Source organism: Phoenix dactylifera, chromosome 2 (genome assembly GCF_051530095.1).
Source record: "Phoenix dactylifera cultivar Ajwa chromosome 2, Ajwa_hap1_PhDact_Kaust_v1.1, whole genome shotgun sequence".
Taxonomy (NCBI): Eukaryota; Viridiplantae; Streptophyta; class Magnoliopsida; order Arecales; family Arecaceae; genus Phoenix; species Phoenix dactylifera.
Genome location: NC_143191.1, coordinates 56,609,950 through 56,626,320, shown reverse-complemented (window position 1 = coordinate 56,626,320; position 16,371 = coordinate 56,609,950). Strand labels below are relative to the sequence as shown.

At 43.8% G+C, this 16,371-nt stretch overlaps 1 protein-coding gene and 1 pseudogene across 1 annotated transcript; both read left to right on the top strand.

Annotated features, from left to right (window-relative positions):
• The first annotated feature begins 686 nt into the window (after window positions 1–686).
• Window positions 687–5,162, top strand: LOC120107746 (peroxidase 5-like). Its single transcript, XM_039121173.3, has 2 exons — window positions 687–926; window positions 4,203–5,162. Exons 1-2 carry the CDS (start codon window positions 723–725, stop codon window positions 5,031–5,033), a joined length of 1,035 nt encoding a protein of 344 aa, XP_038977101.2. The 5' UTR covers window positions 687–722; the 3' UTR covers window positions 5,034–5,162.
• Window positions 5,163–6,113: 951 nt separating this feature from the next.
• Window positions 6,114–6,758, top strand: LOC149768445 (cytochrome P450 78A5 pseudogene; annotated as a pseudogene).
• The last annotated feature ends 9,613 nt before the right edge of the window (window positions 6,759–16,371 follow it).

Below are 16,371 nucleotides of genomic sequence, written 5' to 3'. Positions count from 1 at the left end.
ATGGATGCATGATAACAGTGTCTATGCACATATAGAATCATAGCACACCCGTGAATTACTTTTATTAATTTTAAGATTAATTTGTGAAAACCAATTGTAATAATACAGGACCTCATCCAAAAAAAAAGTAGTCAAATGGTATTATTTGGATTTTTTGGTTCTATATAAATATCCAAGATCTACCTAGTATATAACCGATGTGAGACTAAACATACGTCTGTATAGATTATCACAGCAATCTTTATTTACTGAACTCATACAATCAATAATTTTTCAAAATGAGCAATATATCAGAATAATTTGAAATCCTCATTTAAGCATTACTCCACTGATGTGAGCTGTCCAACTGCTCCCGAACCTTATGGCTCTCAATTTTTATATTTCCCATGAACAATCCAAAGCGGTGATAATGATGCTTTACCTCATTATCTTAATGGGATAAAACCTTTACCTTATTAGACTGTGGGATAGGAACGGTCTTAGATAAAGCCTAGCATCCTTGGACCACTTACTACTTTTTAGCATTCCTCTGCGAAAATTCAGAAGCAAGGCGTAACCTCTGACCCCCAAAAAAAACATGCACACACAAACACACACGCAACCACGTGGCATTAATGAAATTTTGTGACAAGAATGGGCCCCAGTTTCCTTTCCCAAGTTTCTCCTATAAATAACCCTCCCTTTCCTCTTGCACCCAAAGATCTCCAGCAAGAAAGGCCACCATGTCCCCTCCAGTGAAGCTCTTCTTCTTGGCCTTCCTTGCTCTTCTGGCAGAAGTTCATGGCCAACTACAAATTGGGTTCTACAACCAGAGCTGCCCAACCGCGGAGTCGCTGGTGCAGCAGGCCGTTGCTGCTGCTTTTGCCAACAATTCAGGCATTGCCCCTGGTCTCATTCGCATGCACTTCCATGACTGCTTTGTGAGGGTAAGTGGTTCTCTACTCTACATAATATGTTTAAAAAGACCGGGCCAAGTATCATCTTAAGGCCATGAAACTAACACGCACGCATGGACACACGCACGCACGCACATGTACACACCAACACCCCACACAAACATGCATGTTCTTGAAAAACTGTAGTCATTTAAGCTGTGAATCTTCACTTCTGTTTCTTTCTTTCTTTATCTTGAGGAGTTCACGGGTCTACCATTCTCTCTGGTGGGACCTGGTTGCTAGAGATGTTAGGGGGTGTGCCCATGGTTCTTCAATGAAAGAAGATAAGGTCATGAGTATTAGTGGATGGGAAGCTGGCCATTCTTGAATCTGGTCACGTGATATATAAGACAAGCATTTATAAGCCACTAAATATAGGTATAAATTGTGAAGGAAGATAGCTACTTCACAGACCATTCCCCACGTTAGTTGCAGATAAACTCATCTTCTTTGATCAAAAAATGAGTTTGTCTACTGTATAATGATGGCCATATACTATGATGTAAACATATGTACGTAGGATGGCACCGTAAGGAAAACTGATTTTATATATATATATATATATATATATATATATAGAGAGAGAGAGAGAGAGAGAGAGAGAGAGAGAGAGAGAGAGAGTTTAACACCAAGAGAAGAGTGCCTTTAGCATTTCTCTTTTTCTTTTTTAGGTGCATTAGCAGTTTCCTTTTAATAAGTTGAATGCCATGCCAAGTTTTTCCATAACAAAATTGCTCACATATCCTACCAACTATTAGCTTGGTTGGCATCTTTGGAGGATGTCCAGAGTTCAAATCCTGGATATTACTTAAAAAAAAAAAGATTTGCAGATGCATGCAAAAAAATATATGTCTCGAAAGATAAAATAGGCCAAATTGATAGATGCTCTTCCTTTTATTACTGCACTTGTTATCTCCTTTCGAAATAGTGCATTGACTCGAGGACTCAAAGTAGCAAAGGATGATTGGTTCATTATTAATTCAAAACAGTACGTTTGAAATATAAAGCAAACCAATTTGATTGATACACTTTACCTTTCTTTAATAAAAAAAAAATCATTGCTCTGCTTCTTATTCTCTCTCTCTCTCTCTCTCTCTCTCTCTCTCTCTAAAAGTTACATTGACTCAAGGACCACAAAGAAGGATTGGTTTGTTATCATTCAAATGTACAATAATATGTTTAAATTAGACTGATGGTCGGACGGTGGATCAGATAAGAATCTGAATTTATAATACAAAGCAGTCTTTTCCTTTTAGACCAAAGGATAGGATTAGTCTCCAACTTGAATAGAAAATACGTATGCAAGAATCATAATAATTGGCAGAATAAAGGAGGAGAGTAATAAAGAATTTGTTTTGCATTGTTACAGCAGGCTTTAATAAAGTATGTATTAAAGTATATATGTGTGCCTTCAAAAAGAAGATAATGGCAGGAGGTTTACTTTGATTGCCAATTTTTACAAAAAAAGAGATAAAAACAGAAGGTCTGTTAGTCGGTATCAAATTACTTTCATGCAAGGCCAAGAGGAAACTACAAAACTGTAGCAAAAAAAAGAGAGAGGAAACGACACAATGACCCACAGGTCACACCTAAATCATAAAACGAAATTGCATCAGCCTGAAGTCAAGGGCACTGCTTGTGTGACTTGGAAGTTCGGGCTCACAAGTGTGACATTTTTTTTATTGCTCTTCCACTCATTGGCACGGAGAGTGGCCTTCCTCTGCTCTCTTTGTCTCGACTTTAATTTAATTTCACTGTAGCTACAGCCATCGACAGTGATATTCCCGGAATCCCAGCTCACGGCTTCTGAAAAAATTGTGACAGCCATAACTAGATATCGATTTGATAACAACCTGATTCCAGGAGGGCCGACATAATTGACTTGTTTAATTTCCCCTACATGACAAAATATAAGCTTTTAATTTACATAAGCAGCAGTAATGGAATGGGTTTGCTGCAGTGGAATATTACTTGATTATTCGAATCTATTAGCAAAGGTTGGTGCCTTGAACAAGTCCATGAACCTCTTTGGTAAATAAAAGATGAAAGAAAGCATACTTTGCAAGATCGATGTGGCTGCCATTTGGTGTAACCTAAGGTTAAAATGTCTAAATTAGTCCAGTGACATCCTCTCTCAAGAATTCCTCAGAAAGATATGTTCTCTCAGAAGCTCTTCTAACACGCAATATAGTCTCTTTTTTGTTTTTTATGAGATTTAGTCTGCATAATATTGAAAGTATTAGGTTGAGTAAACATTTTTTTTGGTAAAATAAAATATATAAAAACACAAAAAGGATATCTGTCCCAGCCAATTGAGTAAACATTGGATCTTTAGGGATCCTTTTCTAATGAGCAATTTGTGTCATTAGTGCTCGTGTAACACATAAATCATGTATACATAGCTGTTATATGATCCTCCTATTGAGTATTAGTGTTCTATATTACTTTAAAAAAAAATTAAAAAACATACTAGTGTTGTCCATTAGTTCTGTAATTTTTTTTATTTTAGAAGAGCTGTAGTAGCGGAACTAGTAGCTAGCTCCAGTCTTGTAGAGAGCTGTCCTTTCAATAGGAACAGCACAATGTTCAAATAGCAGTTGAATTGATGAAGAAGATGCATCAACATCAGACTCTTCTGTTGGTAAGAAACCCGAAGAATATACATGGTCCCGCTTCACACGGCTCACTGGAAATGATTCAATATTGGCAGTTGAGCAAGGGCCAGCTTTCGAGCCAATTAGATGCAGATTTTCTTTTAACTTCCCATTTTCTAGGCTACTGATCAACTATCTTCAACTGTGTATATCCACAAGTCACTTGTTTGTTATTAGGCATTATTTAGTGCCCAGAATAGGTGGCTTACAAGATTATTACCATCAAAGACATTGGTTCCACTTCACACCGCTTACTGAAAATGATTCAATACTGGTAGTTGAACAAGGGCCAGCTTTCGAGCCAATCAGATACAGATTTTCTTTTAACTTCCCATTTTCTAGGCTACTGATCAATTATCTTCAACTGCGTATATCCACAAGTCACTTGTTTGTGAGTAGGCATTATCTAGTGCCTAGAATAGGTGGCTTACAAGATTATTACTGTCAAAGACATTGGCTAGGAGATGGTTATGGTTCTATTCCATTGGACTGTTTTAAGGAGAAGGAAAAGAAGTATTTAATTAGTAAATTTTCTTGGTCATAATTGTATTCAAAAGCTTCCAACTCCTAAATTGCGACAAAAGAAATTTAACTATTTAGAATGCACTTGCAGGGCTGTGATGCTTCCGTCCTCCTAAACTCAACTGCGAATAACACAGCCGAAAGGGATGCAGCCCCGAACAACCCCAGCCTCCGCGGCTTCGAAGTCATCGACGCCGCCAAGTCCGCCGTGGAGGCGGCGTGCCCGCAGACCGTCTCCTGCGCCGACATCCTCGCCTTCGCGGCCCGCGACAGCGCCAACCTCACCGGCAACATCACCTACCAGGTCCCCTCCGGCCGCCGCGACGGCACGGTCTCCCTCGCCAGCGAGGCGCTCGCCAACATCCCGGCGCCGACCTTCAACGCCACGCAGCTAATCAACAGCTTCGCCAACAAGAGCCTCACCGCCGACGAGATGGTCACCCTCAGCGGGGCCCACAGCATCGGCATATCCCACTGCGCCTCCTTCCTCAACCGGATCTACAACTTCAGCAACACCAGCGATGTGGACCCCACGCTGAGTTCGGCGTACGCGGATCTCCTCAAGGCCAAATGCCCCGCCAACAGCACCCGGTTCACGCCGATCACGACGTCGCTGGATATCATCACCCCCGCGGTTTTAGACAACATGTACTACACCGGGGTGCAGCTCACCCTAGGCCTCCTGACCTCGGACCAGGCCTTGGTGACCCAGGCCAATCTGAGCGCCGCGGTGAACAATAACGCGAATAACCTGACGGCGTGGGCTTCCAAGTTCGCGCTGGCGATGGTGAAGATGGGGCAGATCCAGGTGTTGACCGGGACCCAGGGGGAGATAAGAACGAATTGCAGCGTGGTGAATAGCGGGGGTCTCGGATACGTTGGGATGGGATCTGGTCACCCCTCGGAGGTGGCGACTAGTTGATGCGATTCCCCGCCCTCGGACGTGTGTTGCTTGCGTTTGCAATGGGTTTCGGATGCTGCGTGTTGTGTGCGTGGATATGAATAAATAAAAGACGTGTTCTGCTTGCTATTTAAAGACAAGTAAGAAAAATCTAATATCTTTGCGATTTTTTTTTCTTTTCTCTTTAGAAGATAAAATATTTTTTTTTTTTGCATGAATACTTTTCTAAAAAATTTAAATTTGCATGAATACTCTTTTAAAATTTATATTTATTTCTATTTCTTCATAACATACTATTTGTGCGCAAATATCTCTAATATAACGATTCTTCTAATACCGTTACTGAAAACTATATTTATTTTAATTAAAAATAAAATAGAATTTTGACATCACTTTTTTTGATCGCCTTATAAATATTTCTTTTTTACGTCTACCTATTAAAAATATTTTAATTATTTTAATTTAAAATTATTAATTTTTTAATGGTGTTAGATGGCATAGGTATATATGCAAAAATAAGGATAAAAAATAAGTAGAATAACAAAACAAGTATTTTACGAAAGTATATATGCAAATATCAATTTACACTACAAAAAATTATTGTTTTGCCGACTCTTCCCCGCCGACGCTATCAAAAAGCGTCGGCGAATTCCGAGCGGGGGTCGAAACTCGACGACGCTTTTTGATAGTGTCGGGTGAAATTTAGAGACGACGACGCTTTAAAGTGTCGTCGGAGGCCAAAAGATACGACGACGCTTTAAAGCGTCGTCGGAGGCCAAAAGGGGCCCAATCCCCCGATCCCTCCTTCAGCCAGGCGCTGTCCCGATCTTAGAGACGACGACGCTTTAAAGCGTCGTCGGAGGCCAAAAGGGGCCCAACTCCCCCGATCCCTCCTTCTTCACCCAGCCGCTCCCCCGATCCCTCCTTTTTCTGCCGCTCCATCCGCCCACGCCACCATCCGCCGACGTTCTTCTTTTAATCCCACATCGGAGACCCCACCCGTTCTCCCCTTTTCTTTATCTACTGCACCTTTGGGCTTCTCCGTTCTTCTTTCTGCTACTCTTTGGCGTGGGGTGTTACGAGCTCCTCTTCCACCGCGCCATGGGCTTCGCGCCCTTCGGCGAGTACTGGAGGAATCTGAGGAGAATCTCCGCCACCCATTTGTTCAGCCCCAGGAGAGTCGCCGCCTTCGGCGGAAACCGGCTTGCGATCGGGGCGCAGATGGTGGAGGAGATAAAGGCTCTGATGAGGACCGATGGAGTGGTGGAGGTGAAGCGGGTGCTGCATTTCGGGTCTTTAAACAACGTTATGATGAGCGTTTTCGGAAAAATATTCGATTTTGGGAAGGGGGAAGGGCTGGAATTGGAAGGACTGGTGAAAGAAGGGTATGAGCTTCTTGGGGTATTCAACTGGAGCGACCACTTGCCTCTGTTGGGGTGGATGGATCTCCAAGGAGTGAGAAAGAGGTGCAGGGGATTGGTTGAAAGAGTTAATGTGTTTGTGGGAAAGATCGTAGAGGAGCACAGGAGGAGGAGGATCGACAGAGGTGTTCTGAATGAGGATGGGGACTTCGTGGATGTGCTGCTGGATTTGGAGAAGGAGGAGACGCTCTCTGACTCTGACATGGTTGCTGTTCTCTGGGTATGTTCTTCTTCCCATGCTCTTCTTCTTGATCCCCTCCTCCTCCATCAGCTCTCCTTCCAGGCCGGCGAGCGCCATGCCCTGGTTCCCCTCTTTCTTTTTTAATTTTTTTTTAAAAAATAGGTTGCTAACGCCGACGCTTACATTAGCGTCGGAAAAGTCCTGTTTTTGCCGACGCTTTCTCCTAGCGTCGGCAAAAACCGGACCCACGCCCACCTGCCCGACGTCGGAGCCACGCTTTGGGGAGCGTGGGTGAGAATTGCGCCGACGCTTAAAAGCGTCGGTATAGACGAAATATAGCGCCGGGAGATATCAATTATTTTGTAGTGTTAGGAAGGATATTCATGCAAAAAAAATTTAAAATAAATCATCCCAAAAAGGACTTTTTTTTGAAGTTAATTTCTGAAGAAAGAGATGAATATATATCTGGTTATATAATCTGCACCTTTGTAAACTTACAGATAGTATGTGGAGTCTTGTGAAGTGACTTCTTTTATATAATTTTACCTCTTTGATTGATCTACTCGAAGTAAAAACTAGAAAAGTCAGTTTACGGAATGTACGAAGAGTCATCAGCGGATAACCAATGCAAGCCGGCATCCAAAGTGGGTTTAAACTATTTCATGGGACTAATATTTGGATATTGTTGCACTTAATATGCTATTGGGATTGAGACTTGATTATCTTGGTCATTGTAACTTGAAAAATTTTAGCATTAATCACCTAATGGACTTTTGAGTTAGCCATATAAACTCAGATTGTAGGCTCAACTTCATAACTTAATGATCACAGCCTCATGAAAAAGAATTCATTTATGGAGAAACTGCCACCCACCAATAACCATCATGGGCTGGTGAAATGTCAATGCTACTGCATGAAGTGTCTTTTAGGAACTGAACAAACACAATATCTCCTTCATTTGGAGGTCCCCGCCATGAATAATTGAGTGAAGGGCCTCAGCATGAGGTTTTAACTTTCTTTCCTTTTGGTACCTCAGCTATTACAACTGATCAGATGCTATATTACGAAGTCCAATATCTCCTCTCTCTTTTTGCCTTCGTTTTCGAGAAGTATAATATCCCCTTTTTCTTTCAACAATAGCATTAGCTTCATAGACTAGATTGCATCTCACAAAATCTACATGGCACAATGTCGAGTATATAAGCACTCGAACATTGTCAAAATAGAATTAAGAATTATAATGAATGAGCTCTTATGAAGTTTTGCAATATCCCTAAGAGAATATATATCAAGTTGTAGCAATCTTGCATTAAACCAGATTGTTCATTTCATATATGGCTCAGCTATCATGATTCTGCATAGATTCTCACTTGGTGTATGGCTTAGCAAACATGATTATACTGCATATTATGAGGATTAGAAAGGCTTTGAACAGGCACCATCTCCAGCTCAATCACCATCACAGGATCATACACCTACCCCATCAGCAGCCTTTTTTTGGATCGACGACTCACAACCACATTTGGATGTGGATGTGTTTGCTGTCTCTCCCTTTTTATCTAACAACTATTTAAGCAGCTCAGAAGTGTGAAAAGAGCACCCTCCTGCACAATTGTTTATCACAGAGATCTGGATCCAATTTATGTATGTCCCTCATGAACATACCTCTGCTAACTTTTACTATACATTGAATCCCAAATAGCTTCAATATCACATATTTGTTTTTTTTTTTTTACTACAACGGATGATTCATGCACCTCTAGTATTAATACATTTAAAAAAATCAAAAGATAACAAGTCATGGAGCGCTCTAAGCAGCTCTCCCTCACCAACTCATAAGGCCCCCTAGAGTGGTCAGCCACATACGAGGTCACCTAATACCTAATCCACAACTTTATTGGTCTCTCTGTATGTCACGCCCCGAATCCAACACCCGGGTCCAGTATGCGACCAGCCGCATGAGCCCTAAAGCAGTGCCCTAAAAATCATGCAAGGTCTAAGATGAACAAAACTTCGATAACTCTACAATTAATTAATTAATTCATATAAAAAAATCCAGCATATCCAAATAATCAAATTGATTCAATTATAAGAGCCTGCAATGTCCATCGACATCAAAATAAACTAACTAGCTAGCTAATAACTCTGATATTCGCGCTCCGTGTCCAACCCATATAGAACTATACATCCTGCGACTCTGTAAAAGAAAAAGAAAAAGGGGTGGTAAGCTTTACAGCCTAGTAAGAATTTTCACACATCCACACCAACATAGTAATATAAGTTGAAATATGCAAAAAATCGATGCACATATCATAAAATCACAAACCGGCTACCAATAAGGCTCGAATAATCAATATAAGTATGTACATCAAACATTGATAAAAATCCAGTCACTTAAGAGTGATATAGCATATGATAGCTCATAAATCTTCATTAGTGTTTTTAATGCCTTTCATTCCATTCCTTATTAACTTGATCCAGATCGATTATCTTTCGGACTTTGGGCCAAATCTCGTGTTGTCAGCGACCCGCACCGGAACCCACTCACACCGGCGCTGCCACCGACGTCGGACAAGCAAAGAGAGATACGAACGGATAAGCACTCTCTCGCTCCCTCGACTCCGGACTCAAGGATCACCTCTTCGCTCCGCCTACGAAGGGCAAAAGATTACCCCGTGGTATCAGTAGGGTAAAACACTTGAGCACCGCAACGGATTATCAAAGATCCAAGAAAGGAGAAGGAAGAAAATAGCAAAGCAAACACAAAGATGTAACGAGGTTCGGCTACAAATAGCCTACGTCCTCCACCGCTCCAAATCTCAATTAGGATGAACTGATTACAGAGATAGTACACACCCGAACAATCACAAGCGATCGATCTACAAGAGATTCACACAGAATTCCCTTTGCACAAGAAGTAGGATCCCAATCCTCTTCTTCTCTAGAACCCTAGCCTCACAAACAAGAGTCTCTCTCAAATATACGACCAATTCTATTACCCTAGGGCTCTCATGAGTCCTATATATAGTCTTAAGACCTTCAGATGATCATAGTCGTCGAAACGCCAACAAAACACCAAAAGAGAACTCATCCGTATGATTTCCCACGAGCCCGAGTCGACTCGGCTGAAGTTCGAGTCGACTCTGGCACGTCTGGACAATTTCCAGTTTAACTGGCACGATCTCGAGTCGACTCGACGATGCTTCGAGTCGACTCGACTGTAGCTCAAGCCGACTCTGACAGTCCAGACAAAAACATGGTTTTTGCGGCTTTTCTCCTCTCGGGTTGACTCGACAGGCCTCGAGTCGACTCGACTATTCCCGAGTCGACTCGACTGTAGCTCGAGTCGACTCTGACAGTCCGCCAGACAGAACTATGCAGAATTGATTCTCCTTCAATTCTCTTCATCACCAAAGGTCTCCACATACCCCAACAATCTCCCACTTGGAGACCTTGGGTATATCCTCTTGTTACTTGGTTCTCCTCTGTGCTCCCACTGAAAATGGATCATCCTAGTGAAATTGGTACGATGCCTCCTCAACGTCTTCAAGCGTGAAGACCAGCAGAAGCTGAACAACTCCTCAGCTTCTCCACCGTGACGACCTTCGTCAACATATCTGCAGGATTCTGACTTGTATGAATTTTCTCCAACTTGACGAGTCCCTGCTCGAGCAATGACCTCACGAAGTGGTACCGTATGTCAATATGCTTCGTCCTTGAATGAAAAGCTGAATTCTTCGCCAGATGAATTGCACTTTGACTGTCTGAATATAACATGCAATCCTTCTGTTCCTTCCCAAGCTCCTTCATCAAGCCTTGAAGCCATATTAGTTCCTTGCACGCCTCTGTGGCTGCCACATACTCCGCCTCCGTAGTCGACAATGCAACAACTGGTTGCAACCTGGAAATCCAACTGACGGCTCCACTGCCCAAGGTGAACAAGTACCCTGTCGTGCTTCTCCTGCCGTCCAAGTCCCCTGCCATGTCTGAGTCCACATAGCCCTGTAACCGGATCTCAGAACCTCCATAGCACAATGACATGTGCTCAGTGCCTTTCAGATACCTCAGTATCCATTTGACCGCGCGCCAATGCTCCAAGCCTGGGCAGCTCATAAAGCGACTCACAACTCCCACTGCTTGAGCAATGTCTGGTCTCGTACACACCATAGCGTACATCAAGCTCCCCACTGCCGATGCATACGGGATTTTTGACATATTGAGCTCCTCCACCCGCGTCTTCGGACTTTGCCCTTTTGAAAGCTTAAAATGGGCACCCAGCGGTGTGCCAACAGGTTTGGCACCCTCCATGCAGAATCTCCTGAGTACTCGGCTGATGTACTCCGCCTGAGATAGTCTGAGGATATGTTTAGACCTATCTCTGCTGATCCGCATCCCAAGGATCTGTTTCGCTGCTCCTAGATCCTTCATTGCAAATTTTCTTGATAGCTTCAGCTTCAATTTTGCAATCTCATGCATGCTAGCTCCTGCAACTAACATGTCATCAACATACAATAGCAAGATAATGTAAGATGTACCGAAGTCCCGGAAGTAGCAACAGTGATCCTCCTGACATCTCCTGCATGTAACTATCGAACTTGAGATACCATTGTCTGGGTGCCTGTTTCAAACCATAGAGGCTTTTCTTTAGCTTGCAGACTAAGTCACCCGTGCCAGCTGCAATGTATCCCTCCGGCTGCTGCATATATATCTCCTCATCGAGATCTCCGTGGAGAAAGGCCGTCTTCACATCAAGCTGCTCTAAGTGAAGATCCTCTACTACCACCATGCTCAGCACCGCTCGAATAGAACTCATCTTGACTACAGGAGAAAAGATCTCTGTGAAGTCGATACCTGCTCTCTGCTGAAATCCTTTTACAACCAGCCTGGCCTTGTACCGCTTCTTCCCACCCTGCTCTTCCTTCAGCCTGTAAACCCATTTGTTTGACAATATTTTCTTCCCCTTGGGCAGATCCACCAAATCCCATGTTTGATTCTGCTCCAATGACTTCATCTCATCATCCATGGCCAACTCCCACTCCTTCCTGGCATCAACCTCCAATGCCTCCATGAAGCATTCAGGTTCGCCATTATCTGTGAGCAACAAATAACTAAGAGTCCCATCATACCTTTGAGGAGGCTTCCCATGAGTACTACGAGTGGACCTTCTTAGTTGTGGAGGGGGTGCCAAAGCTTCAGGTTCTTGCTCTGACAGAGTCTTCTGATCAGAATTTGCAGACTCCTCTTCAGGATCCACAAAACACGGCTCAACAGGTTTTGTTTCTAATTCATAGCTCTGCTGCATTTTCTCATTGAATACCACATCATTACTACGAATGATCTTCCTGTGTTCGGGATCCCACAGCCGGTACCCAAACAGTTGACCTCCGTATCCAACGAAAATGCACTTCTTTGATTTGGCGTCTAGTTTGCTTCTTTCACTGGAATCAACATGGACATAACTGGTACAACCGAATACTCGTAAGTGCGCCAAATCAATCTTCTTCGCTGTCCATGCTTCCTCAGAAATCCCAAATTCAAGTTTCTTTGATGGCCCTCTGTTGATCAAGTAGGCAGCAGTGTTAACTGCTTCCGCCCAAAACTGCTGTGGCAATCCAGCATGTATCCTCATGCTCCTGGCACGATCATTAATTGTTCTGTTCATCCTTTCAGCAACTCCATTTTGTTGTGGTGTCCCTGGAACTGTCCTCTGCCTGACGATCCCAGCATCTGCACAGTAGTCCTCAAACTCCCTGTTACAATACTCACCACCGTTGTCCGATCTCAGGCATTTCAACCTCCTTCCTGTCTCGAGTTCTACCATCGCTTGCCATCTCCTGAAGACCCCAAATACCTCTGACTTGTGCTTCAAGAAGAACACCCAAAGCTTCCTGGTAGCATCATCAATAAAAGTAACATAGTACTGAGATCCACCAATGGAAGAAACTGGTGCAGGCCCCCACACGTCCGTGTGCACGAGATCTAGCTTTTCTTGCTTCCGAGGTTTTTCTTCTTTGTTGAATGAAACACGCTTCTGCTTTCCGAGAACACAATCCTCACAAAAGTCCATCTCAACACTCCTGAGACCCTGCAGCTTTCCCAACTGGTGCATCACCTCCAGTCCCTGATAACTCATGTGCCCAAGTCTGCAATACCATAACTTGGCGTCCACATCTGCTGCAGCAACTCCAATAGAGTTCTCCGTGCCGTTGGCGACATAAAGTGTCCCAACCTTCTTGCCACTAGCCACCGTTAACGAGCCCCTGGATATCTTCCACTGATCAGCTGTGAAAATAGTCTTGTACCCCTGGCTCGCCAACTGTCCAACAGAAATCAGATTCCTCTGCAGTTGAGGCACGTGCCGTACGTCCTCAAGCTCAAGTGAAGATCCAGAAATCAACTTTACTTCCGCGCTTCCCCTTCCTTGTATGGTGCAAGGCTCTCCATCCCCTAGGTAGACTTTGCCGAAGTCTCCCTTCTCATATCCTCCAAGAAGCTTCCGTTGGGATGTAGCATGGAAAGACGCGCCCGAGTCTATCACCCAAGACTTGTCACAGGTAGATAAAGATAGAACGAGGGCATCCATATCACCGTCTTCAGCAAGATTTGCCAGATCCTTGCTGACTCCTTCGGTGTGATCGCCTTGCTTCCCTTTAGGAGATTTGCAGTCCCTCCTAAAGTGCCCCGTCTTCCTGCAGTTCCAGCACTTCACTCCCTTGTTCTGAGGTGCTCGAGACCTGCTGGATCTCGACTTCGAGTCGCTTCGAAATCGACCGTCCTTCTTTTGTCTTCCCCGGTCAGAGGTGTTTAGTACACTTCCAAACGACTCCGTAGCTCCAGAAGATTTCCTTCTTGCTTCTTCACTTAGAAGCACTCCCACAACGTCATCAAAGATCAACTTCCCCGTCGCCGAAGAGTTGCTCACCGCCATCACCAGGCCCTCCCAGCTATCAGGCAATCCGGAGAGGATTAGCAATGCCCAAATCTCATCGTCAAAACTAATCTCCACTGACTCCAACTGGGCCGTGAGTCCATTGAATTCGTTGAGGTATTCAGCTATGCTACCGCCATTTTTCATACGAAGATTAAACAATCTCTTCATGAGAAATACCTTGTTTGATGCTGAGGGTTTCTCGTACATCCGCGACAATGTTGCCATCAACTCCATCGTCGTCTTCTCATTTTTGATGTTGAATGCCACTTGGGATGCAAGTGACAATCTAATGGTGCCGAGCGTCTTCCGATCGAGGACCTCCCAGTCTTCATCGGACATCTTCTCTGATTTCTTTGCTCTACCTCCAAGAGGTAAATAGAGATCCTTCTGGTAAAGGTAATCCTCTATTTGCATCTTCCAAAACTCGAAGTTCGTGCCATTGAACTTCTCAATTCGCACCTTTCCTTCATCCGCCATCGCAGAAAACCAATAGCTCTGATACCACTTGTTGTCAGCGACCCGCACCGGAACCCACTCACACCGGCGCCGCCACCGACGTCGGACAAGCAAAGAGAGATACGAACGGATAAGCACTCTCTCGCTCCCTCGACTCCGGACTCAAAGATCACCTCTTCGCTCCGCCTACGAAGGACAAAAGATTACCCCGTGGTATCAGTAGGGTAAAACACTTGAGCACCGCAACGGATTATCAAAGATCAAATAAAGGAGAAGGAAGAAAATAGCAAAGCAAACACAAAGATGTAACGAGGTTCGGCTACAAATAGCCTACGTCCTCCACCGCTCCAAATCTCAATTAGGATGAACTGATTACAGAGATAGCACACACCCGAACGATCACAAGCGATCGATCTACAAGAGATTCACACAGAATTTCCTTTGCACAAGAAGTAGGATCCCAATCCTCTTCTTCTCTAGAATCCTAGCCTCACAAACAAGAGTCTCTCTCAAATATACGGCCAATTCTATTACCCTAGGGCTCTCATGAGTCCTATATATAGTCTCAAGACCTTCAGATGATCATAGCCGTCGAAACGCCAACAAAACACCAAAAGAGAACTCATCCGTATGATTTCCCGCGAGCCCGAGTCGACTCGGCTGAAGTTCGAGTCGACTCTGGCACGTCTGGACAATTTCCAGTTTAACTGGCACGATCTCGAGTCGACTCGACTGTGGCTCGAGTCGACTCGACGATGCTTCGAGTCGACTCGACTGTAGCTCGAGCCGACTCTGACAGTCCAGACAGAAACATAGTTTTTGCGGCTTTTCTCCTCTCGGGTCGACTCGACAGGCCTCGAGTCGACTCGACTATTCCCGAGTCGACTCGACTGTAGCTCGAGTCGACTCTGACAGTCCGCCAGACAGAACTATGCAGAATTGATTCTCCTTCAATTCTCTTCATCACCAAAGGTCTCCACATACCCCAACATCTCGGTCACATCTCCAGCCCATGACGGACAAACCAATAGTATCATATTTAGAGCCTGTGACGGACAAACCAATACTGTCACACTTAGAGCCTGTAACGGGCAAACTAATAGTGTCACACTTAGAGTTTATGACGGGCAAACCAATGGTGTTATATTTAGAGCCTGTGATGGGGCAAACCAATAATAACGAGACGACCTAAAGTCCATGTTCATTTAATTAAAATTACATCCACACATCAATCCCTTTTTATTTTTAGCTTTAGACTAACCATGGTCACGTTTCCAGCCTGTGACAGGGCGAACCAGTAATAACAAGGTTAGTATATAGCACCACATCCATAAATCTGATTATACAAGTGTAGGTTATGTGCATACATGCATCCATCATGATACCAATCACAAGCACATACGAAAAATATAATTTAATATAAGATTTTGCTTCTTACTTATCTGGATCATAGCATATCATACATTTATAGGTATAAAAGTATTTATATCATGCAGGTCGGTGTACAAGAATTCTTACCTCTTTGCTAAAAACTTAAGGAGACTAATCACCCGCTCATACGACGATCTATGAAGCAAGATGCACAGAACCCTGCTCAACGTCCTCTCGTCCAAGAGATTGTTCTCCTACAGAACCAAGTCAACATTAAAACTATCCGGGGTATCTGACAACCTAGAATCCTCTATTGATCATCTAAAGGATCCACCAGCACCTAGCATCCTAGGACTATCTAGCAATCCTCCAAAAACAATGATCTCTCCGAATCAAGCTGGAGAGAGAAATCCCAACTAGAGAGAAAATCTAGAGCGAGAAACAATTCTAGTAGAGAAAGAAAGCCTATAGAGAGAGAAAATCCAGTAGAGAGAGAGTTCAGTATAGAGAAACCAAGAGAGGAAAGAGAAAGAAGGAGGAGAGAGAAGAAGAAGCTTGACGACGGCACTCCATGGTTGGCGCCGCCCCATGATCATTGGCCTCGGCGTTGCCAGTGGGGTGCAAGCTTAGAAATTCAAGTCTATATTGGAAGAACTCTTGGTTGATGCCCAAAGAAAAGGGAAAGGGATCATTTAATAAGCGAAACTAGTCTTAAATTAGATAGGATTTGATCTCCCATTTTCCTCCTTCCCCAATGGATTTGGGGCGAGGCGGAGCGGGGCGGGGCGGGGTAGGAACAGAGGAGGAAGAAGACTATGTTCGGAAGTCTCCCTCTCTTTTCACATGGGTTGGGCCGGTGCCGTAGCTCGCGGGCCGGCCCAGGCCCAACAGAAAAATGTGGGCCCTTACACTACATACATGCTTGGCCTAGAAAGCATATCACATATTTGTTGAATAGAGAATTGTAGTCCGTATGCAACATCGGCTGAAGACATACTA